At 51.2% G+C, this 23630-nt stretch overlaps 9 protein-coding genes across 9 annotated transcripts, besides 1 other annotated feature; 3 read left to right on the forward strand and 6 right to left on the reverse strand.

The window, feature by feature from the left end:
- Window positions 1-23630: part of a sequence feature (contig 1.7 1..773302(-1)) that runs on past both edges of the window.
- ANIA_11276 (uncharacterized protein) lies at window positions 610-1282 on the reverse strand (the record flags this gene model as incomplete). The annotated part of the gene is made up of 2 exons (XM_050613366.1): window positions 610-740; window positions 1243-1282. 2 exons carry the CDS (start codon window positions 1280-1282, stop codon window positions 610-612), a joined length of 171 nt encoding a protein of 56 aa, XP_050469189.1.
- Window positions 2183-5069, reverse strand: ANIA_00583 (putative ATP-dependent RNA helicase dbp10). The gene has a single exon (XM_653095.2). The coding sequence runs from the start codon at window positions 5063-5065 to the stop codon at window positions 2255-2257; it is 2811 nt and encodes a 936-aa protein (XP_658187.1). The 5' UTR covers window positions 5066-5069; the 3' UTR covers window positions 2183-2254.
- Window positions 5351-6300, forward strand: ANIA_00582 (putative replication factor-a protein; the record flags this gene model as incomplete). Its single annotated transcript, XM_653094.1, has 3 exons — window positions 5351-5354; window positions 5401-5489; window positions 5557-6300. The coding sequence occupies 3 exons, from the start codon at window positions 5351-5353 to the stop codon at window positions 6298-6300; spliced, it is 837 nt and encodes a 278-aa protein (XP_658186.1).
- On the reverse strand, window positions 6496-8468 carry ANIA_00581 (MATE family efflux transporter; the record flags this gene model as incomplete). Its single annotated transcript, XM_653093.1, has 3 exons — window positions 6496-7302; window positions 7350-7708; window positions 7766-8468. 3 exons carry the CDS (start codon window positions 8466-8468, stop codon window positions 6496-6498), a joined length of 1869 nt encoding a protein of 622 aa, XP_658185.1.
- Window positions 9378-9976, forward strand: ANIA_00580 (DUF202 domain-containing protein; the record flags this gene model as incomplete). The annotated part of the gene is made up of 2 exons (XM_653092.1): window positions 9378-9490; window positions 9553-9976. The coding sequence occupies 2 exons, from the start codon at window positions 9378-9380 to the stop codon at window positions 9974-9976; spliced, it is 537 nt and encodes a 178-aa protein (XP_658184.1).
- On the reverse strand, window positions 10025-11226 carry idi1 (isopentenyl-diphosphate delta-isomerase IDI1). Its single transcript, XM_653091.2, has 3 exons — window positions 10944-11226; window positions 10486-10824; window positions 10025-10409 (listed from the first exon to the last, which is right to left on the reverse strand). The coding sequence occupies exons 1-3, from the start codon at window positions 11173-11175 to the stop codon at window positions 10174-10176; spliced, it is 807 nt and encodes a 268-aa protein (XP_658183.1). The 5' UTR covers window positions 11176-11226; the 3' UTR covers window positions 10025-10173.
- ANIA_00578 (putative C2H2 finger domain protein (Ezf)) lies at window positions 12025-13145 on the reverse strand (the record flags this gene model as incomplete). The annotated part of the gene is made up of 2 exons (XM_653090.1): window positions 12025-12069; window positions 12255-13145. The coding sequence occupies 2 exons, from the start codon at window positions 13143-13145 to the stop codon at window positions 12025-12027; spliced, it is 936 nt and encodes a 311-aa protein (XP_658182.1).
- ANIA_00577 (uncharacterized protein) lies at window positions 14793-18004 on the reverse strand (the record flags this gene model as incomplete). The annotated part of the gene is made up of 15 exons (XM_653089.1): window positions 14793-15230; window positions 15292-15355; window positions 15407-15441; window positions 15498-15526; window positions 15558-15573; window positions 15813-15831; window positions 15949-15963; window positions 16113-16197; window positions 16254-16302; window positions 16429-16471; window positions 16604-16664; window positions 16766-17046; window positions 17104-17652; window positions 17707-17841; window positions 17895-18004. 15 exons carry the CDS (start codon window positions 18002-18004, stop codon window positions 14793-14795), a joined length of 1929 nt encoding a protein of 642 aa, XP_658181.1.
- ANIA_00576 (ubiquitin-binding serine/threonine protein kinase VPS15) lies at window positions 18731-23630 on the forward strand (the record flags this gene model as incomplete). Its single annotated transcript, XM_653088.1, has 3 exons — window positions 18731-18944; window positions 18996-19116; window positions 19166-23630. 3 exons carry the CDS (start codon window positions 18731-18733, stop codon window positions 23628-23630), a joined length of 4800 nt encoding a protein of 1599 aa, XP_658180.1.

Here is a 23630-nt window from a genome sequence, read left to right on the forward strand (position 1 = left end):
GACCACTACGCAAGCAGATCATGGGAGCCTGAAGGCTTCAACTCCTGCATGGGGGAGGTATTGCCCTTAGTTGCTCCTCTTGGCACGCTAAGGTATGGCCTCAAGCGATGACCATTTATTCGTCTCACGGGACTCAAGCCTCAGCTACTATTCTACGAAGTAGATTGGGCCAGGCCACCTACCTGCCTCCTCTACTCTATCCATCCTCTACCAGAAAAGCACAAGTCGCCGACTAGTGTACATTGTAGTTCAATCTGTGCACTCCATAGAATCCTGCCAATGTGGTATTTCGTCTTCTGCGAACGCAAAGAACACCAGACGAGTCCTTGAATGTTGCTCTGTTTGTTCGGTACCAGGGCAGGGGTTGACCTCATTGCCGAATTTCCACACTTGCTGTTAAGTAGCGTCGGACCGTACGCAAGGCCTCAATGCATGAGTTGTCATTGGGGCTTCTCGTATACCATTGCATTAGGGCCTGAGTATGCACTTTATCCCCCTAAAACAGATGAGAGTGGCGGCTGCGTATGTTCCAGATAGCGGCTTTTGTGGCGTACTGATGTCGGTTGACTCTTATATTCAGGTCGAGGCTATCTCTGACCGTATTCGTGTTCAAGTGTTGTCACTTGGCGACACCAAGCGAGCCATTCTGTACCCAAATGCCACCGCCAGGTTTGACACCGCACTTCCCACCAGGCTTTCAAGCCGCACAATAAGTGATATGGCCATGCGGATCACGAGATCTGCTGGGAAGCAGATTCTTACCAAGGCGTTTTGTGAAAAGAAAATATGCCGAATCCGCCTTGTTCTGTAGCCACAGGATCGTCTGAGATTCGAGCACCTGGGTATTTGCGTGCAGCTCCTTGTCGTCTTCGACATTCTCCGCCAGCGAATTCCGCACATCATAATGGTCATCCTGCTGTGCGGCAGCAGGTCGACGCTCGTCCTCAGTGGCATGGTGAATCTGCAAGAGCATCAGCATTGGGCAAATCCCAGGTCCAGCGCCCCCTGCGTTCCTCGAAATCGACTCGTATAAGCATCAACTTGCGCGGCGAGTATCAGCAATATAGTTCTCGTCATGATGTTGTTAAACTATCGCCGTACATCCTGCACCCGAGCAAGCATCTTATCTAGCGCATGAAACAACACATGACCCCCGTCGATGACTTTCTCAGTGGAGATGAGCTTCGTCTGAAACTGCCGAAAGGTGCCCGGCGCTGAACTTAGCTTTGGCTTCGTTCTTACCTGGAATCTCACTAATCCGCCACAATGTAGCTTGCGCCATGGCGGCAGATTTTCTTGCCTAAACCCACCGAGCATTACATTGAGACCAGGCCCTCGGCGTGCGAGTTGAAGGATTGATTATATGTAATGAATTGGCCTGTACCTGTTCTGAATCTCTATAGCACAGGATGTAGTCGAAGCGCAGTCAAGAGCACCATAGTCATCGGCTTTGGCGTCGGTATAACGCAAGTTAATAGTCTGTTTAGAGCTTGTGCAGAGTCTCTCGAGTATCGTGTCTCTTTCTGGATATGATAGTCGCTTTCCAGCCCCTTTCTTCTAGCTCACGCCAGCATATGGTGCAGAGCCAATCACGAAAACGCAGGCGTTAGGGAGAGGCTGTAGTGCTGTAGTCTTCTAGGATGGCGTAAGGCAAATCGGGAGATTCTATCGATGTTGGTCTCGTTCTCTTCGCTCACTATACCTTGGTGTAAGGCAAATCTACTTGTGGTTCCGTATCGAGACGATGGAATCAAGCATTGTAGCTCAAGCACAAGGGATCAGGGAGACGAAAAACAGTCAAAACAAAAGAAAGGAAAGATGGCAGGAAATTGAAAGTGGAAGAGACAAGAGTGACAGTCTTACACCTGCTTTGCTGTGAAATGCATCTCCGTTTTGTCGTCTGAGACAGCCTGGGTAGTTCCGGATGCCCTCTTCAATACCTATATTCGCTCCGCCATTGTCTACGTTAGTGGATTCAAGATAGGCAAGTTGAGGCAACCATATTGTGCAATTGGGGTCAGGTTGAGGTTGTGTTGTTGTGTCTGGTAAACATGCAGAAGAGGGTGGATAGAGAGAGGTGTACTAGGGTAGGGGCTATGATATAGCCTTAGACCCTTGCCAGTATACAGACGGCCATGGACCGATAAGACTATTATGACGAGAGATTTGCTGCGTTCTCATACTGAGGGTATTCCAGTGCTTTTGACATTGACATGATAACTATGTACAGGATACAGCCGGAAGGGGTCATCGTCTACTTCTTCCTCGACGGCCGAGCATTCTTCTCTCTCCTCTTCTGCTTCAATTTCCTCGCCTTGCGGATATCGTCCGTATTCCTAATCTCGCTCTTTCCTCCACTCGTCACGCCCCCAACCTTGCTAGCGGCCCTCTCCCTCGCAGCCTCAGCCTTCTTCTTCATCTTTTCATAATCCCCTCTCAACGGGTCTGCAGCCTTGGGCGCCTTCTCGCTCTTGTGCCTGAATCTCTTCCCACCAAAAGAACCACCAGAGCCACCAAGGTCCGCAGCCAGACCAGGCGTTTCCGCCTCGCCGACTCTCGGTAACCTGCCCACTCTCTTCCCCTTCTTCCACGCATCAAACCGGCCGCTGCGGAAAGTAGCCGCGATCTTGGCGCCGCTCTCACCGCGGACGAGTTTGGTGCCCTTGGATCCGTCCTCGTCGTTTTGGCGACTAACATACTTCTTATGACGCTTGTCCCAGCGCATGAGGGTTCTGGGTTCGCCGAACCCTTTCCCGCCTTCGTCAGCCTGCAGGTCCATTGTTGCGTTACGCGTGGCGGAGGCAAAGTTTGCATTTGTACCGGAGTGCACGCCGTATGCGCGGTCTTCGGCGAGGGAAGTGTTGGCGGGGGTGTAGGACATGAAATATTCAGGGTTTTGGAAAAGAGTTGTCGGGGTGCTGTCGGATTTGGAATTGGAATTGGATTTTGAGGCTTTATCTGTCGTGTTATAGGAGGAGAATGTGACTTCAAGGTCGGATTCCGACGCGAGAGACATATTGTCTGGGATGTTTGCGTTGTCACCTTCCAAGTCTGAGAAGGCATCCCCGTCGACTTCAGCTCCGTCCGTGTTTGTCGTGGCTTCTAGTTCTTCTGCCTGGGCGCGCTGCTTCTTCTTCGCTTCTAGGGTGCTCCGCACCCGTTTGATGGAGTCAAGAGCTTCGTCGGGCTCACTCGCCTTGCCACCTTTACCGCCACGGCGATTCTGGACCTCAAAGATTGTCTCCTGGGGTCGGTATCCGCCAATCCGCGCGAGCATCTTCTCGCGCTCGGCTTCCAGGTTGCTCGCCTCGTCTTGGAAGAGAGGGTGGACGGCTGTCCAGTTGTCCGAGGTAACAACTTGCTTGGCACGCTTTGCGCTTTCGGCAGAGGCTGCATTCCTTGTACGCAGATACAGTTTCTCTCCCTTTGTGGATACGGCGCGTTGGGCGAAGATATCTGCATCGTCGTCTAGGACTCTGCTGACCCACTCGCAGGTCTGCGAGAGTCCGTCGCGAGGCAGACTACCAACCGCTACGTCTTCGGCAAAGTTGACCTGGTCTGATTCACGTCCAAGAACGAGCTTACGGCCAAGGAAGAGCTGCAAATCCAAAAGGTAGGGAGCGTCTGCGTCACGGACAAGACTGTAACTCCAACCTTTACGTCCGGCACGGGCTGTTCGACCAACTCGGTGGACGAAGATCTTGGGTTGCGAGGGGAAATCGTAGTTGATGACGTTGGCAAGGATGGGGATATCGATACCTCGAGCTGCGACGTCTGTGACAACGAGGATGTTGGAAATGCCGGTTCTGAAGTTCTGAACCTGTATCTTTCGGGCCGTTTGATCTAGCGATCCGTACACGTAAGAGACTGCAAACCCAGCTTCGCGGAGGAGTGAATAAAGGTAGTCGACGTGGTGTTTTGTAGCTGCGAAGACTATCGTCGAGTGTTTCGTCGGGGATTCCTTCATGTTCACAGCCCGTTCCATCTCTGCCCTCTTGCGCTTCTTGTTCTTCGAGTCTTCGGGGCCTTTTTCCTTTAGTCGCAGGGACGCCTCTGTCGGCCCAGTTGGCATCTTGATAACCTCATTAAGTATATAAAGCAGAGCGCCCTCCTTCTCCGCCGACTTTACCGAAAAGAACGCATTTTGCAGATCTGGTGAAATCTTGCTCTCCGTATCCAACCGAACCAGCGTGGGATCCTGCAAACCAGCCCTCGCAAATTCGACCAGAGACTTTGGCAGTGTCGCAGAAAACAGCAGTGTCTGCCTTGTAGACGGCAACCCATGCAGAATCTCCGTTAACTGGGCCGCGAAACCCATCTCGAAGAGCCGATCCGCCTCGTCAAACACAACATATTTAATACTCGACAAGTCCAGGTTCATCTCGACCTTCAAATGCAAAAATCGACCAGGCGTCGCAATAACGATATCTGGGTTCCCAGCCATCATGCCGAACTGCTCCTCCAAACTATCACCACCAACCAGCAATACGGACTTGAGATCGGTTCCCTTTCCCAGCTCCTTGACAACCTTGAGTGTTTGCAGCGCCAACTCACGCGACGGCGACAGAATCAAACCCCGAGCGCCGAACTTCGTACTATGCGACTTCAACTTTTCAATCATCGGAATCACAAACGCAGCCGTCTTGCCTGATCCTGTCCGCGCCATACCAACAACGTCTTGGTCCTCCATGATGACGGGTATAGTCTTGCGCTGGATAGGCGTGGGAACAGAGAACCCCTTCCGCGCGATTGCCTTAAGCAGATTCGCATTTAATCCCATAGCCTGGAAACCACCGCCCTTCTTCACCGTTCGGCCCTTCAGGTTCGCACTCTTCCGGTTCGCGGATGTCTGCTTCTCCGCGATGAAAGCTTCATCATCTTCGTCCGAGTCGCCTGCATTTGCTTCGCCTAGAAAATCAAGATTGACATTCGGTGCCGCCGGTACCTTCTTTCGTTTCGTTGGCTTCTGCGTCTCGGCATCGGAGTCGCTGTCATTCTGGAAAAGCGCGCCTGTGATGTCGAATTCATTCTCCGATAACGCCGGAGAGGCGGCGCGGGAAGGCATTTTTTCTGCTTCCCAATATTCACTGAATTTCTCAATTTTATGTCGTCTTGATTTATCGGCTCAACTTTTTTTTTCTTGATAACGACGGAAAAATCCAAGGCGGTGAAGAATGGCCGGGTCATCTGTTGTCGCGGGTGACGTTGCAAACAGGACAAACAATCGACTTCTCCCCGCGACGCGTCGACAAAACACGTCCCGAAGAGGTAAAATGACTGCGTCCACTTGAGCTTCACTCCAATATTATTGCACAGCTTGAGCATCACCCCATATTAGAATTCAGACACCATGGGTACGGGACATCTTCCGCCTTTTGACGAATGATACTAACCACTCAGACTCCTACGGCGGCTACGGAGGTAACTCATATGGAAGTGGCGGTGGTGGCTTCATGCCCGGCGAGACAACCAGTCCGTCTGGAGGAAGGGTATACAATGCGTTCCACCTCCCTTCTTCCAAATCCTCAATACTGACAGCTCTCTTTCAATGTGCAGCAAGAATGGAACAACACAACCCTTCGCCCCGTAACAATCAAACAAATCCTCGACGCAACGCAGCCCTACCCGGAAGCAAACTTCACAATCGACGGACAAGACGTATCCAGCATCGTCTTCATAGGCCAAGTCCGCAACATCAGCACACAAGCCACAAATGTCACATACAAACTTGACGACGGCACGGGCGAGGTTGAAGCGAAGCAGTGGATAAATCCGTCCGAGGCGATGGACACGACCGAAGATTTCGGCAAGGAAGGGAAGGACCTGAATGGTGTGGAGATCAACGGCTATGCGAAGGTATTCGGGAAGCTGAAGAGTTTATTTGGAGACCGCAAGGTCGTTAACACGCATTGCGTGCGGCCGTTAACGGATATCAATGAACTGCATGTTCACTTTTTGGAGGCCGCCGCGGTGCACTTGTTTCATACTAGAGGCGCTCCAGGGCCCGCTGCAGGTGCTACCGGGAAAATCGATGGTGGTGATGCGGCGATGGGAGGGCTTGATGGGGCCGGGGTTGGTGGCGGTGGTGGGTTCCCGGCGAATATGTCTGCAACTGCAAGGAGGGTTTATAACCTGCTCAGGACGGAGCCGCAGAATAATGAGGGCCTGCATGCGCAATTCATTGCGGCGAAGCTGGGCCTTCCTCCGCAAGACGTTGTGCGTGCAGGTGATGAGCTGATCAATGCTGGCATGGTGTTCTCGACCGTGGACGATCAGACCTGGGTTATTCTGGAGTATTAATTGATGAGCCAAAACTACTATCTTGGGATTGAAATGAAGGATTCCCTCACTGCTACTCTGATACACTTTAATACTTTATATCTAGCGTGCAGCTCACATATCTGCAAAAGTGTGCAACTCATAATAACCATAGCCGTGGATCATCTCATCATCAAGCACATATAATCTCTCTCACACATACCAATAATATCCAGCCTATGCTGCCGCATTCCTCCTAACAGCATCTTCAACAGACCGATTCCAATCCGTCTGCGTCAAGAACACCGCCTCAATCCCACTTACCAAGCAAAGCGCGATAGCAACCCCACTCCACAGCCCGAACAGACCCCAATGAAGACCAAATGCCGTGCCAAAACTAATCGGCATTGCAATGGCATAGTAGCAGAAAAGCTGGACATAGCCTCCAATCTCCTGCCTTCCAAGCCCGCGCAGGATCCCGTTACAGTTTGTGGCAAGGGCGTCGAAGAGCTGGAACGCTGCACAGAAGGGGAGGACGTGCGCGACGAGCTCAATAACTTCGACTTCCGACGTGAAGAGTCGGGGTATGTAGTACCGCAACGAGGAGATGAGGACCATGTTAAGGAGGCCGACAAGGACGGCGCCACACATTGCGACCTTGGCTGTTGTTTTGGCCGCGTCGACGAGGGTGGCGCCAATTAGGTTAGCGACGCGGGTGCTGGAGGATATGGAAAGCGTGAAGGGAATCTGGAAGGTGATCGAAGATACAGTGGCTAAGACAGACTGAGCAGCTAGAGGGGTGGTGCCGAGGTAGGATGAGCCTAGAGTTAAGACTTCGAAGGCGAGGCATTCGGCCTCGACCATCAGGAGACCAGGGAGGGCAAGTCGAATCATTGGGCCCCAGTTGTTGAGGGCGCGTCTCGTTAAGCCGTTCCAGCATTCTGAGCCGTCGACGAGATAAACATAAAGGAAGAGGAATAGGGGCATGAGGTTGTCCGTGATTGCTACGGCAATAGGAGCGCCAATAAATCCCCAGCCGAATTGCTGTAACCGAGTGTTAGTTGAGTCTCACACAACTTCTTGGAACGTACCCAGACGAAGAGCCAGTTCATAAATGCATTGAGCGGGGCGCATATCAGCAGTACATATAGAGACGCTGAAAAAATCCCCTGCGCTTGAACATATCGTTTGCCACTCTCGAAAGCAGCGTATCCCGGAGCTCCCAGAATAACCACTTTCAGATACAGACCCGCCAGCTCAGCGACCTCCCTTTCCGGCACAATTTTTAGTAGGATCTTATCGGCAAAGAACCAGAGCAAAGCAATTGGGATGGTGATGACCCATAAAAAAAAAATCATTCTCTGCATCTGCAGCCCCACGAGCTTTTTCTTCCCAGAGCCATATGCTTGAGCACAAAGCGTGTCCAAACTTGTCGCCAGACCTTGATAGACTGCCAGCATATATCTTAGCATCTCGACAGCAGAGGAAGAACATTTCCGGTACACACCTGCATAGCCTGTTATGCTCGCGCTCATACTCGCAAGACTAACCGCACCCAGCTCCGTCTTACCCAAATGGCCAAGGGTAAAGATGCTAGCTACAGTTAAAGAATACTGAAGCAGAAACGTGACCACTAGAGGCGCCGCGTTTTTCCCGATAACAATAGCTTCACGTCTCCATGTCGTATGAATCAATCCTGCAATGACGGCTTCTTCCCATTTCCGATCAATGTCTTCAGCATTGGCGGCACTATGCCCGGAGCTCCGCCGTCTAGCCAGCAAAGAAGTGGTTTCATCTGCAGGAGCGCGCGACCCTCTTCGAGATCGAGTTGACGTAGCCGGGTCAAGGAAGTGGTTATCGGTCAGCAATTCCCTCTCATCTTCAATCGCCTGCTCCCGCTCCCTCCAAGTCAGTCTCTCACTATTCTCCGGCTGGTACGGATATGGAACGACTGTCGCATGCGATACGGTAGTGAAGAAGCTTGGACGCTGATAAGAGCCAGCTAATGAGTGCGGAGCGGTGCCCGGCTGGCTACGTACGGGACGGATTGTTGAATTCTCGGAAGCCTCATCGTCAGCCGTGGAAGCCGAATCCGTACCGTCAGCGTATTGCTCCAGGTCACGGGCAATTGCCCTTTCGGCAAGCGGCGAGCTGCCACGAGAATAAGATCGGTCCACCGGAGCGCTGAGCGCAACACCGTCGCGGGCCATTACTGGTTGGGGGAGAAGGTGATTTCAAGGTCGTTAGTCACTGTTGTCGCGATATCCTCATCGCGGTGGTGCAATGCACCGGTTTGGGTGGTATCGAAACAGGACCACCTAAGTTAAAGAGTCAAAGACAGAGGGGAGTTGGAGAAGGAAAGATGTCGCTTAAGCTCAAATGATAGTCCAGTATTTGCATCGCGCTCGACAAGACTTTGCCTTCGACCGTTTCCGTAGTTAGACCGGGCTCTGGGCTGACGGATCCACCCGCATGTAGATATACAATTCGCAGCCATGACTCACAGCACCATCACATCACGGCGGGTTATTTGCAATGCAATCTCCTGTGATAAGGGCGCCAATGAGCATTCATCTGAAGCGTAAGCGGTATCATGGCTGTTTATGGGCGCAATTCTGTTCGCTCGTGTTGACGGTGAGAGAGAACATGCCCCGCAGATCGGATCCACCACTCGCCAACCAGAAAAGGCAGGCTGAGCCGGGGGAGGGGTCTGAGATCATCACGATCAGGACGACGTCTCTGCTTCATGGTCTGGCCGTTGATCAATTGATGTTTGTCATCACAATTAATGTCTCTTCCAGTGTTTGAGAAACGTGATTCAGGAAAGGGCTGTAGCTTCGACGAAGATTTACCAAACCGGCCTAGTCTAAGAACTATGTACCTAGGGTATCACGTGGACTCTGCGGTCACCAGTCAAGCTGCATACAGCATCATCTTGCTCAAGAGATAGCCTTGAGGCATTCTTCCAGCCACAAAATGCTCACCGATTCGCTCGTCATCCGAGGTCTGCATAAACAGCGAATCTTCGGGTCGAAGCTCCAGAAGGCGGCTTATTTAGCCTCTTGAGCTGTATTGCCCAACGTCTCAGGGCCATTGCTCAACAGAATCACAGAATCAACATGCCGGGCACCACACCTACACCCTCAGGGCCAGAGCCAGCTCCAGCCCGCAGACGACCACGATACAATCCTCTCATCAACCCAGCAAATGCGAAACCAGTCCTAGTCGAAGAGTAAGACACCCTTCCCTTCATTGCCGACCAGCCTATCCAGGACTCTACTAACAACAAGAAAGGCACCTAGAATCCGACATGCACATCTTCCTGACCCGCCCATACCTCGGCGCGTTGCTCTTTGAGAACTCTGCCTCCGATGCACGCGACCACTGCGCAAATGAACGAACGTTCCTCTCTTGGCTCCGCCTCTCGATGTACCTTGGCATCGTGTCCGTGGCCCTCATTATATCCTTTAACTTCAAGGCGCAGCCGACGCCGTTGGAGCGCCGCATGGCCCTGCCGATGGGGATTATCTTCTGGGTGCTGAGCCTGGTGAGTCTGAGTAATGGGCTGGCAAACTATGTGCGCACGGTCAAGAAGTATAGTCGCAAGGCGGCGCTTGTGCAGAGTGGGTGGAAGACGCAGCTGACGTTTATTGTTGTGGGAGGTGTCATTTTGGGAAGCTGTATTGTGTTGCTCGTTACGGATGCACATAGATATTGACTTAGACGGGTTCGGGGTCGCGTAGTCGGTCTAAGTAGACGAGCACATGCCGAATACGATGTAATATTAATGTATCTGCTATGTTCAGAACAAGCCGGAAATAAGATGACGTTTATGCTAGCCAATATATGCATCTGGGGAATAACGCTGCTATATCATCATGAAGTTATGTCCATTCGCCTCGCTTTCCTTCGCCCTCACATCCGACGTATCTGCGTCTCCCCCTTGTACTGATCCAGTGAAGGAGAACCAAGGTGGCTCCACCACTCAAACAGCATCGAGTTGCAGATGAGCTTGAACCACGGTGTGAATTTCAGATTGGTCTGCTTGAACATCTCCTTCAGCTCGTCCGCAGACACATATCGCGTGTCGCGGACTTCGTTGAGATTTGGCTCGAGAACGACGTCCGCCTGGATAAAGAGGATATAGTCAACTAGCAAGGAGCGTTTTGTTAGCCACTGTACACCAACCAGCCAATCCGGCCCGAAATCACCCCGGGTACTGCTTACTCTCATGCTCTCCCCACTTCCCATCACTCGGCGCCTTATAATGAATCCTTGTGAAGAACTCAAATTTCTCAATAGGGACCTCCTCCGGCTTAATCCCCAGCTCGTGGTTTAACTTCCTCTGCGCTGCGCGCTTTACACCCAGGATCGCCGCGTCCAGCTGCGACCCCGTTTCACCAGGGATCCCTAGCGGGTGCGAGCAGCAGGTATTCGTCCACATGTCCGGAAAGGTGATTTTCTCGGAGGCACGCTGTTGTAGAAGGAGGCGGTTCTGGGAGTCGAAGAGAAAAACGGAGAAGGCGCGATGTAGGAGGCCGCGATCGATGTTTGTCATTAAATGGCCTGCACAATTTTAATATTAGATCGGCGACGGCAATACAATGCTTCCATTATAATTAGGGATTATGAGTTATGATAGCGGGGAAGGGAGGGGTTGAGGGGTTGGAGGGAAGGACACGAACATGTTTTCTTGCTAGCGCTCCCAATCGGCTTATCATCGTCATCCAAGACGATGCAGACCTCATCCATAAGACGGACCTGCTCCTCATCGTATCCAGCGAGATCATTGCTGTTCGCGACCGAGGTAGTCGTCGCCTGGGGAAGAACTTCCCGGGCTAGCGAGGTATCGACGTCGGGAAAGATATCAGCGACATTGTCGGCCGTTATCCTGGTGATTGTCTCTGTGGCGCTCATCGCTGCGTCTTTAATCTTCAAGCTCAAAGCAATTGGGAATAATTCGCCTCCTGACGGTTACTTAAAACTTGACGATCGGGGATCGGGGCGATATTTCAGGGACTCCCTCTAAAGCGGTGAATCCCAGCAGAATCGACCTATGCTGGATTTTACCCCGTACTCGTGGGAATTTTTAACATATCTCCAAGCTGACAAAGAGGGGTTGCTAGCGGAATTGTGACTTGGAAGATCCCCGTGTTGGGTTGGACATTTTTCGGAGACCGACCAACAGCTTATGCGCTTGGAGGTTTTCTTTTTCTCAAAATTCGTATTCCCAGTTACTCCGTCCCGGTCCAGGTGTTCGCCGCTCGTAATGACTCCGCTTTTGGATTCGACTGCAGAGGCGGGGAAAGGGCGGTTCAACGCGGTATAAGTAGGCGAGAACCAAGTGAACCTTCAAATATGCGTTTATGGAGCAAGTAAGATGGGCTCGAAGAACAAAAAGATAGATTTATATTCCCCAATCAACGCGATGGCGCCGAAACGTGCTTGTTGTATCCTTGCATGGGCCTGCCATGTTGATACCATGTTCTATAGGCAGCCCTTTATGCTCTGGCCCCTTCTAATGGTATATCAAATGACTCAAAGCAAACAAGGCTGGTGCTACACAAAACCATGCGACGCAGAATGCAAGCCAAGCAAAAAAGCCTCCCTAGACCGTACATAACTCATGAAATGTACACTGCGGGCCTCCCAATATCAAATGAAATGAACGTCAACATAGGTCCTATTCAACGATGCTTCGCGATTCAAAGGGTTCAGGCGGTGTATTGTTCGCATGGAGGACGGTCATCGGTGGCTCTTATCGCGTCACTTGACCTCCGACCGGTTCGTCTGCATCCGTCTGATATATGCCTTTTGATTGTCAGCTACAGGCGATCTCGTGTCCACGAAGATAAAGTGTTTGGCCTACCTTGCAAGCGTATCCTGCCGAGTGAACCGGCTTCCGCACTCTTCACATCCATACTTCCGAATCCCTCGATGGACCTGCTCAATCATTAGCGACACGAAGGGAGCCGGGTGAGGGTTCGGAGGCATACACTATCCACGTGCCTCTTTAGATCCGTCTTCCGGCCAAGCCCTTTTCCGCAGATTTCGCATGCATATGACTTTCTGTTGCTGGGGTTATGTCTCTTCATATGTTCCCGACAATTTGATCGTCGCGTAAATCGAGCGCCGCATATGGTGCATTCCCGTCCGCTCGCAGGCGGAATCCTTGGCTGCTCATGATCTGCCGAAGTATTGTTACTGGTCCACTGGGAGAAGTCTCCGACTGGATACGTTGAAGGCCCTGAAAAGTTGGACTCAAGATCATGGTCCACCAATGCCGGTTCGCTAGTATCGTCCTCCTCGGAAAATTCGAGCTTGGGCCAAAACGCATTCGCCCCGTGCTGTGCCACCGGGGCGAAGAGCGGCACAGACGCGGGCTTTGTGTTCTCTGTATACTGTCCATCTAGATACTCAGTGTCGGGTTCTTCCTTAATCATGACATCGGCGTCTGAACGAGGCGTATTTGGCAGAAGGTTGTACATCTGAGGGTTCATCGTATCCGGGATCGTCTTGAGATCTAAAGCTGATCCCCGACTCGACGTAGCACTCATTGCTTGTGGACCGCAGTAACTAAGGGGCGACGTGGAAACGTCAGAACCGATATAGGGCTCGCATAATGTAGCTGGCGTCATTAGGCTTGTGTTGAAGGAGTAGCCGAGTGGTACTGTCGTAGGCATCAACTGGCCAGTCCAATCAGCAGGGTAAAGTTCGGCCGACGACTGCGGTCGGTCGTAGTTGTTGGAAGGCCCTGTTTCGCAATATGAAATTCCCAAGCCAGAATTTGCTGCGTGAAATGGAGAGTTCGGCGCAATTTGTGAGGGGTACGGGTAGGCTGGATACGTTCGCTGCTCGACATCGTCCGAACAAGCAGAATAATGCATGACGATAAGAAATGTAGGGCGTATTGGGGGAAACTGATGGGGTAGAATAATAATAAGGATCAGATAGCACCCTGCGGCGAGAGTGTTGCCTGCAGCCAGACTTTTCGATTCGCAAGATAATGTTTCAATAGTCGATTGGTTTGCGAGGACAAGAGGCGTGCAGAAATAGAGTAATAGTGTAGAGCACCGCAAGGACTTTAGAGGAAATGTTCTGATATAAGAATAGTTCGCAACGGACTCTTTGACAGCGGCTCAGACGATCAGCCAGGTACAAACCAGTGACAATTAAATGAAAGTCTCCTTGAAGTAAAGAAGAAACCTAGGCGGCAACTCAACACCTTGCCTGGCAAGGCAGAATCGGACGAAATGGTCTTGCATGAGTGTAGCAGAAGAAGCAGGGAAGAGAAGTGGGCTGCCATGACTGAAGAGAAGGTGAAGGGGGTGTGGTGTGTGGGAGGAGGTACCTGGTTGCTACGCAGGGCCGGGGCTTGCTGCAATCAATTCTGCAATCCGGACGGAGATAGGCGCGGCATGCTCGAGAAGCGTGCACAGGAAATTAGCGCCGAAATAATGTGATCCGGTCCAAAAAGCCATCCATGCGTGCTGGATCCGGCAAGAGGGCTGCATAGACTGATGGAATGACTGGAGAAGCGGTCACTCTCGCCAAATGGTTTTGTTCGGACCGACAGGGCTCACACCCTTGATGGAGGGGGAAGAGACGAGAGAGATGGGCGCTTCCACCTGGTCTGGCGAGGGGACGAGGATCATTCAGGGATCTTGGTCAGGGCGAGGTGAAAGAGACCCAGTCAGGTTCACGGAGGGGGAGTCGCAAGTTTCGAGTCTCGAATCATGCTACGGAAGGCCGGACAGCAACAGTGGCCGCAGGAAGATTGCTCCAAGGCGCCTGGCATTTCCGATCGTCGCTCTTCGGCGGAACAGCGCAGAGATTTGTTTCTTTCTTTTCGTTAAAAAGGGCATAGTGAGGTCCCGACAGTCTGGTAACCTAGCTTGGCAAAAGTGCAGTGCGCGTCGCTGGTATGATTGGTAAACACAGCCGCACCGTCGAAAGAGGAGACTGGAGCTAAGCAAAAAGCAAGTTGGCGGAGGGCAAGGCATTATTGATCAGTCAAGTCGGGTCCCGATGAGGTGACGATGGTGGTTGTTGTTGGTGAGGTTGCGAGAAAGCCGAGGCAGGAAGTCCAGGTCAGGGGGAAGAAGGGAAGAGGGATCCAGATACGAAGCGCCAGGGCGACACCTGATCGTCATACAATCTTATTTGTCTTATGGTTACCGCTAGCCCAAGCAAAGGTTTATTGTCGATTATTCTTCTTATTTCTTCAGTTGGTTGCTTCGCTGCTGTTATTGGTCTAGTCTCAACACAATGCAGAATGCATCACAAGGCATCCTGCCTCAGCCAATCACCAACTGGCTTTAAACGTTCCTTGTCTGTGTCTTGACGACGTTGGGGAACTAGGGCTCGACGAGGATGTCGCTTTTTGATCCCACTTCGCCGTTCATCGAATCACCCCGGAAGTAGATTGCTTTGTCGGGAACGGTACATAGCAGCAGCGTAGGAACAACTCCTACCGTATCTGGATTTCGTATGTGGTACTCTCATTGACGGCTCAGTGTGAGTAGTCTTTAGGATTACTGCCGGCGACGATGATGGACGCCTAAAGCAGCGGCAACTCGCCCCATCTGAGCACGAAGCCTTTCCATCTCGTCAAGCATGTCTGCTACTTCTTCTTCCTGTCCGGGTCGCTGCTCATGTTGTGAGTGCCTTCTTGTCCTGAGAGAAGCGCGGGAATGAACGTCTAGCCCAGAAGTCAAAGCCATAACGTGATGGCTATACGGGCCGGAGCGGGCCTGTATCGTGGAGGTAGGACGGCTCAATCTCTTAGGCGTCATTCTTGCTGAAGCAAGGCTGTTTCTCCTTGACAGAAAACGGCGACTGGACTCATAAGCCCAAAGCAGTGCAACGCACGGTAGGTGAGTCGCTCTAAGAAGAATGATGCGCACTCGCCGGATTTCCGCTGCAGGTAGGAAAAGTCTCATTGGGCGAATGCAAAGGAGTGGAATGAGGTTCTGTAGAATTAGGTGCCATCTATTAGCGGTTCACTCCTCAGTCACGATGATATGAACTCACCAACGGAGGCATGAAGTATGTTAGTCTCTTGGAAGTGCTACTTTCTAGAACATAGATGGCCAGCCTATTGAATTAGTCGCTGTGATAAAAATCCAACGCAATTTTTATCACTAACTGGAAGAGATATTCTTCTCGGGCATGCGACATAACCTACAAGGAAGTCGATCAGCGCCGCGAAGAAGCCCGGTTCAGCAAGGGAGACTTACACCCTCCATGCTCATGCTCATGAGACTGACTAGTGAGGAGATCAATAACAAACTTGTTACCGAGACAAAAACGAGCCTAGAACATGACCGTGTCAGCCGGCGATCAAGGGGTGTGGGGCCTTGCGGCCCGCGTCCGCGACAATTCTGGTGGGACAGTCGGAACACTCAAAGTGCACCGCCATGTTGGCTTTAGCGCCTGAAAAGAATAGCAAGATTCGAGTGACCGCGTGGGAAACCAAAAATATGACAGAAATGCATGCGAGGGGTTCGTTGGAGGCGTCCTGTGGCGCAGCAAATACAGTTGGGAAGACTTACATCAACCCGCATCCGAAGACTGGGGAGATCTAAGGATTTAGCGCGTCAGTTATCTTGACACGAGAGCCAACCATTTTGGTAAAAGACTTGTCCCAAAAGTCGACAGATTCTAAGCGCAGGTTGGTTTAGTACTCACATCATAGCAAATGTCCTGTGAGCCAATCAATTCAGCCACGTCAGTAAATGCATCTCGGCCGCTCTGTTCGAAGACGGAGTTGACGCACAAAACCCAGGTAGTTCGATCTGCCTCGCGTGGCTAATTAGCAAAGCGGTCAAAGACAGAGAGTTCTCACCGCATACCCAAAGAACACATAGACTAAAATCCAGGACATATTCTTGGACGAAAGTCGGTCACGGGCCAGCATCGTGAAAGTCGTCAGGAACCCTATAAGGTGCAATGTCTTGGCATCAACCGCTTGGCATGCGTAACGATCCACTTACCCAGGTACAGGATGATAATCACAGGAACAAATCGAAAGAAGGCTTTGGTCTAAAACAGGAGAAATCAGCCTTACTGCGTTGGCGCCGGGGCGGGTAAGGTACCATCTCTTTGAGAACGGGAATCTATTGCAAGTCTGTCAATTCGTGCAAGGCTTTTCACGCGGCATAAACATACAAGACTTCCAAAGTAGGGATTCAAGCTGACGAGGGAAAATATCCTGTTTCAGATTGTTATTTTTCTGTTCTCGATACTAAAGATGCTCTGGTGCAAACATGCCTTGGTACGAGAAACAGTGCCTCCAAAGAAAGTATGTCAAACGACAGGTCTGTGATGTATTCGTCCTTTTTACCTAAGCCGATAGTTCCTAGGCAGGGTCTTCAGTAAAGAATCCATAGAGCAGGCACAAAAGACTGCATGAAGCTACAATGCGAGGTATTTGGATGTGGGAGCTGATTGAGTGCGATCGGTATCGTTGGCACTCTGAGCAGTTTCAACAAAATAGTAAACTTACTTGTCACGACAAATACAAGTCCAGTCCCAATTATGCACAGATCCCAGAGGTTCCAGAAGGTCATCTGGTAGAAAAGCATGCCAGAGTCTACGAGGCCGCTCAGCTCATCATAAGCGAAAGCTGCAATCCAGACGTATAATATGGCTTCGAAGTTCCCAACTCTCGCTGGGTTTCGTTCCAGCAGGACTGCATAGTAGAGAAGGAGGAAGGAGACAAAGAACCCAGCTTCGAAAGCCTTCCGATACACAGGAACACGGAGACGAGAATAAGGATCAGCCGTCCTGTTATGCTCGTGAGTACATCTGAGGCTTGATTTTGGACAAGAATGAGGGGCCTACCTTTTGTTGAAGCGCTGAGGTTTCTTGGTGGAGTGGACACTCAGCGAGTCCCAAAAGACTATTTCTCCGTTCCAAATGTCATTCACCACTTTCTGCACCACCTTCTGACTGAGAAACTTCTTTGCGTGGGCGATAGTAGCAATCTCGAGTGCATTCAGGCCAAGGAACATGGAGAACCCATCTCCATCTCCATCAGGGAAGTAGTTGTTAGTCTCCAGATGTTCACTACCAAAATAGTCCTCGTGTTGTCTGTTTCTCTCTAAAAGTTGTGATCGAGTAGTGGAGCTGGACAGCAACGGCGTATGCTCATCTCCGGGCAAATTATTCTCAACCATACAAGTTGCACGGCCGCCTATACCAGCCTCGGCAGAGTCAATACTGCTCGTGTATTGGGTTGGGGGTTTAAGCTCCTCAAGGAGATACTCGATCAATTCGCGTTCATTGAGATGGCAGAGGAACTGCCAAGCCACATACTCGCACGCATATCCTCTCGTTTCGTTTTGGCCATCGTCGTGCTCAGCAAACTTATCGAACCTCCACTTGAGGATCCTGTATCGCAGACTCAGAAACACAGTCAAGGTGGAGCGGCATTTCCCAACTTACATCAATGCAGGCACAATACGAGGATTATGAGAATCTTCTGCCAATGAATTTACCAGTGCTCGCAGACGTGGGTCTGGAGCCAGTTTTAACTCCTCGAATTTATACCAAACCTCTGATATAGACGATATCATGAAACTGGCCAAAGCGAGTTAGCTCAGCACGGGCACAGCGATCCTAGATCATGTTACCTATGCAACTTCTGAACCACATCGACGAGAGGCTCGTCATCATCAATAATCGGGATTTCAACACGGTCATTTATCGACGGAGCTAGCGATGCCATGGACTCGTGCAACATTATGGGAGATGAATGTCTAACCCCCAGAAGACTTATCCAACTCTCAGCCGACTCAGGGGTCTACCACAAGTTGGGAATAGGTTTGGCTTCTAGTACTGTATACTGAATGGCGATAACTCGATCGCCCGTCTTTAACAGTTGAGAAATCAGAAGTCTGTCTTGTTGAGAGCAGTGCCTACATTTACGGTCTGGCAGCTAGTTAGATGCTATAGGCAGGCTTAAAAGGACTTGGGGCCAGGAATGCGCACCTGGGCGCAGGTACGGACAGCAGTGACCTAGCGATTTTGGAGCTGCTTATTGGTTGAGATGATTCAACCTTCGTGCAAAGTAAGCCGTCTATAGGTCAGGAGGAGAAAGAGATATAGTCGCATTCAAGAAGCTCTGCACATCAATTTTGCCAAATACACTTCATAATGAACTCCAAGACATTAAGCAAAGAGAAACACTAAAGGTGGTCGTGCACTACCTAGAATATTGAATGGAAGATGGCCAAAGAGATAAGCCGGCCTTCACCGCCTTTCTGCCATGTGATGTCGCGGCCACCCGTCTCTGGACCCTCTTAGGTGCCGTACGCGTCCTCTGTCCTCCAATTGTGATCTCTGATCGTACAGGTCAGGTCTCATCGGAGATAGTTCGTGGGATAATCATCTGGGTTTTCTTTAGATGCTTTCCTAAACATGATTGTTTTATGAACCTATTCTTATGAAATGAAGACGCCGCGACACTATGGGTCAAGGCTACTCCCTCACGACCCTCTCTGCGGGTTCGGCGGGGATCGATATTCCCGAGCTGTCCGACCTGACATATGAGAAATCTATGGGTGGCGGCCGGTTCATGAAGAGTATTCGAGCAAGGCAAAAGAATGGCTTAGTCTTTGTAAAGGTAATCATGAAGCCTTACCCGAGTATGAAGCTTGAGCCATATGTCAGAGCTATTATCCGTATGTCTTAGCTGTTTATTCGTCCAATACCAAAGCTCTAATACTCTACAGGGGAACGCAAGCTCTTATCAGATATTCCAAATGCGTTGGCATATCAGAGAATACTCGAAACGAGTACTGGGGGTTACCTCGTTCGTCAGTACATCCACAGCTCGCTCTATGATCGCATGAGGTATGGATCGCTCCACTGTTTTAGCATATACAATGGCTAATTTGCATAGTACTCGACCTTTTCCAGAGGACATTGAGAAGAAATGGATCGCTTTCCAACTCCTCTGTGCTCTCAGGGATTGCCATGCGGTTGATGTCTTCCACGGTGATATCAAGACAGAAAATGTCTTGGTCACGGCCTGGAACTGGGTGTACCTCTCAGATTTCTCCTCTTCTTTCAAACCTACCTTTCTCCCGGAGGACAACCCTGCCGACTTTTCGTTCTATTTTGACACATCCGGACGTCGAACTTGCTACCTGGCTCCGGAACGGTTCCTTGTCGCCAACGAGGAGCCAGGGAGTAGGAACGTGAACTGGGCCATGGACATATTCAGCGCTGGCTGTGTCATTGCCGAGTTATTCTTGGAGTCGCCCATATTCACACTGAGTCAGATCTACAAGTACAGAAAAGGTGAATACAGTCCCGAGCATAGCCAGCTAGCCAAGATTGAAGATCCCGAAATACGCGCTCTGATCCTCCATATGATCCAACTCGACCCTGAATCCAGATACTCGGCAGAGGAATATTTGAACTTCTGGAAGATCAAGGCATTCCCCGAATATTTTTACAGCTTTCTACACCAATACATGTCCCTCATGACCGACCCTTCTTCTGGTAGGACGCAAGTTGAGGCTGGGTCGGCAAATCGAGGAGAAGCCGATGACAGGATAGAGCGGGTTTATCTGGACTTTGACAAGATATCCTCTCTTTTAGGTGCGCACCTTGAGCCCGGCAAAGACGGGTCCTTGAGCACAACTTCTAAGCTTACAAGCGGTACCTTCCCTGTGGAGCTTGACCTGCCGCGTTACAAATACTCGGATCGCACGTCAACTGATGACGGGGTGCTGATCTTCCTGACGCTTGTTGTATCCAGTCTCCGCAGCACTTCCAAATCATCAGCCCGAATCAAAGCTTGTGATATCCTTCTTGCATTCGCAGAGAGGCTATCCGACGAAGCAAAGTTAGACCGCATTCTCCCGTACATCATGATCCTGCTCAATGACCGAACGGACTCTGTGAAGATCGCGGCGATACGGTCTCTTGCACGGCTTTTGGAGATGGTCCAAGTTGTCTCGCCCGTCAATGCATATCTCTTCTCCGAATACATCTTTCCGAGACTACAACCGTTTGTTCCAAACGCAAACTCACAGCCCAGTCCGGCTGTACGTGCCGCGTATGCCTCGTGTATTGCATCGCTCGCGCATTCTTCGCTTCGATTCCTGGATATGATTCAAGCATTACGCTCGGACACGCGCCTGCCAGCACTGATACCAGCTGGCTCTGAGCCGAGATGGACTGAGGATTCCACATACCATAATCTGTATGACGTAGCAAGGATAGATCTCCTTGACTACTTTGAAACTCACACCAAAGCCTTGTTGACGGACACCGATGCTTCTGTTCGCCGCGCGTTTCTGGGATCTGTGTCCAGTCTATGCGTGTTTTTCGGTACCATAAAGACAAACGAAGTAATCCTAAGCCATCTCAATACATATCTAAATGATCGGGATTGGATTCTCAAATGTGCGTTCTTCGAGGCTGTCGTGGGCGTTGCTGTTTATGTTGGCACCACCAGCCTGGAGCAGTATATTCTACCTCTAATGGTTCAGTCAATGACAGATCCAGAGGAGTTTGTTGTTGAAAGAGTCCTTCGCTCGCTTGCGGCCATGGCGGACCTTGGTCTTTTCCAGAGACCCACCACTTGGGATCTTTTACACGCCACTGTGCGTTTCTTAGTACATCCAAACGCCTGGATCCGAGAAGCTGCTGTCAGCCTGGTTGTCAATTCAACCAAATTTCTATCCACGGCCGATAAGTACTCCATTCTCACCCCCCTCGTTCGCCCGTTCTTAAAGGTGAGTATCGTGGATTTCTCCGAAGGAGACATACTCGATGCTCTGAAAACTCCACTCCCTAAAGCCTTGTATGACCAAGCGTTTGTGTGGGCATCGCAAGCTGAAAAGGGATTTTTCTGGAAGTCTGTCGGTCGAGATGGTGCTTCTCTGGGTAGCGTTGATGCCGCGTTTCAGAAGAGGGCATCAAAGGCCTTCTCCCTATCCGCGCAACCTAAAAATGATGAGGACGAGCAATGGATCGCGAAGCTGAGGGCATTAGGATTGACCACTGAGGACGAGTCTAAATTGCTCGCCTTGAGGGAGCACATTTGGAGGGTCTCCATGCGTCAAACCAAGGATCATGAGAGCGCAGGGGCTTCGTTGAATAACGTGGTTGCCTTAATCGATTATGGAGTTACACCCCAAACAGTGTTCTTTGACAAAAGCCAAAACGTCAAGGCGCGAAGAAATCACGAGAATCCTGTCGGGAGGCCGCAATTAACCCGAGCCGAAGATAGTAAGGCACATACCATCGCCGACGCACTGCTTGATGCCTCCACCACAATCGACAATAATGCAAACTCGCGACGGCGACATGCACGCACCAAAAGTCAAGCTCAGCAGGAAATCGAAGCCGCTATCTCGACTCCGAGGCCGAACAATATTGAGGTACTTCGTGCAGAAGACTCTCCCGCATCTTCCCCTATCGCGTCGTCGCCAAGTGCAGCGCCGGGATCTCGCCCAATGTCGCCCCCTAGCTCTGATGCTGAGCGCAAGCTACCGGAAGGTAGACGGAGCCCTGGTCAAGAGAGCTCGTCAACGGAGACGGACAACCTTAGTCTGAGGAGATTGAAAGCTGGGGTGCAGAAAAAATCGAGTGCGATAAGTTTGCTCAATCGCAGGGATACCGCAAAGGCATACGCAGAAACAGGGACCAGTTCAGCGAATGTCTTTGGTAAAATCGGCGTTCCAGCCCAGAGGGATGCTATATCGCCTGCTCCTCGTGAAAGGAAGCCTGTGGACCTGCAGACGCATCAGTACCGCGCCAATCACTCGTACGCAGGGAACGATCCCATGATTCTCAGACTTCTAGACTCTGTATTTGCGGAGAACTATCCCACAGATTTCTTTGACCTTGGTCCCTATGTCAAAGAGTTGGATACTCGACGGCCGATTATGAAAGCGGACGGCGATGTGAGCAAAGTCTGGAAACCAACAGGGACGCTGGTGACGCTCTTTGGAGAGCATAGTGGACCTGTGAACCGAGTGGTCGTTGCACCAGATCACTCGTTCTTCATCACCGGTTCCGACGACGGCACTGTCAAAGTATGGGACACCACACGTTTGGAGAAGAACCTCACACCTCGGTCACGCCAAACGTACCGTCACTCTAGCGACGCCAAGGTGAGGGCGTTAACTTTCGTTGAGAATACCCATACATTCGTCAGCGGTGCCACTGATGGCAGTATCCATGCTGTCAAAGTTGGATACCACAATTCCAACGGCACAGTGCGGTATGGGAAGCTACAGCTTGTGCGCGAGTACCAGCTATCCACTACAGATGATGCGTCGCCTGAGTACGCAGTCTGGATGGAACACTTCCGCACGGACGCACAGTCAACACTGCTCATTGCAACGAGCATGTGTCGAATCATCGCTCTAGACATGAAATCCATGCGACCGGTATACACCTTGCAGAACCCGACCCACCACGGAACCCCTACTTCTTTCTGCTGCGACCGTAAACACAACTGGCTCCTCGTCGGTACGACACACGGAATCCTTGACCTGTGGGATCTCCGGTTCCAGGTGCGGCTTAAGGCCTGGGGCCTGTCGGGCTCAGGCCCTATTCACAGGCTGCAGCTCCATCCGACCAAAGGCCATGGCCGGTGGGTGTGCGTCTCCGCAAGTGGCAACCATGGAAACGAGATCATTGTCTGGGACATTGAAAAGACCAAGTGCCGTGAAGTGTACCGGGCTGATTCACCCGCACTAGGACACAACCACCCAAACCAGGCAAAGGGCATTTCAGACAAAGAAATTGCCAGGCGGTCCCCACCAAATCTCAAAGACTACGAAGCCTGGCACGTCGAAGGTGACCGCCCAGAAGGCATGCTCAGCCGCTTCGGAACAGGAACCGTCGAACCACCATCCGGTTCACCCTCAACGGGTACCTCATCCGGAACCGGAATCAACACCTTCATCGGCGGATTTGATTGCCCCGAAGATGGGAGAGATAATAGCACCCGCGTCGGCTTCATTATCTCCGGCGGCTGCGACCGCAAAATCCGATTCTGGGATCTGCATCGCCCAGATCAGTCTTGTATTATCAGCGGTCTGGATCCCATCTCCGATGGAACAGTTACAGGGTCCCCGCGGTACGAGGTATCCTCGCCCACGCAATCGCTGACCTTCGCCATCGAGCACCTACCCAACCCCGGTGCCAACGCGGGTGGTGCAAAAGGGAGTGGTAAGAGGAGCGGCGGGGGACGGCTACCAAGGAGCACAGTGATAAGCCTCCAGCAGCAGCAGCTTTTGAAGAGCCATCTAGATTTTATCCAGGATATTGCAGTGCTAAGGGTACCGTATGGGATGATCATAAGCGTGGATCGGGCTGGGATGGTGTATGTTTTTCAGTAG

Source organism: Aspergillus nidulans, chromosome VIII (assembly GCF_000011425.1).
Source record: "Aspergillus nidulans FGSC A4 chromosome VIII".
Taxonomy (NCBI): Eukaryota; Fungi; Ascomycota; class Eurotiomycetes; order Eurotiales; family Aspergillaceae; genus Aspergillus; species Aspergillus nidulans.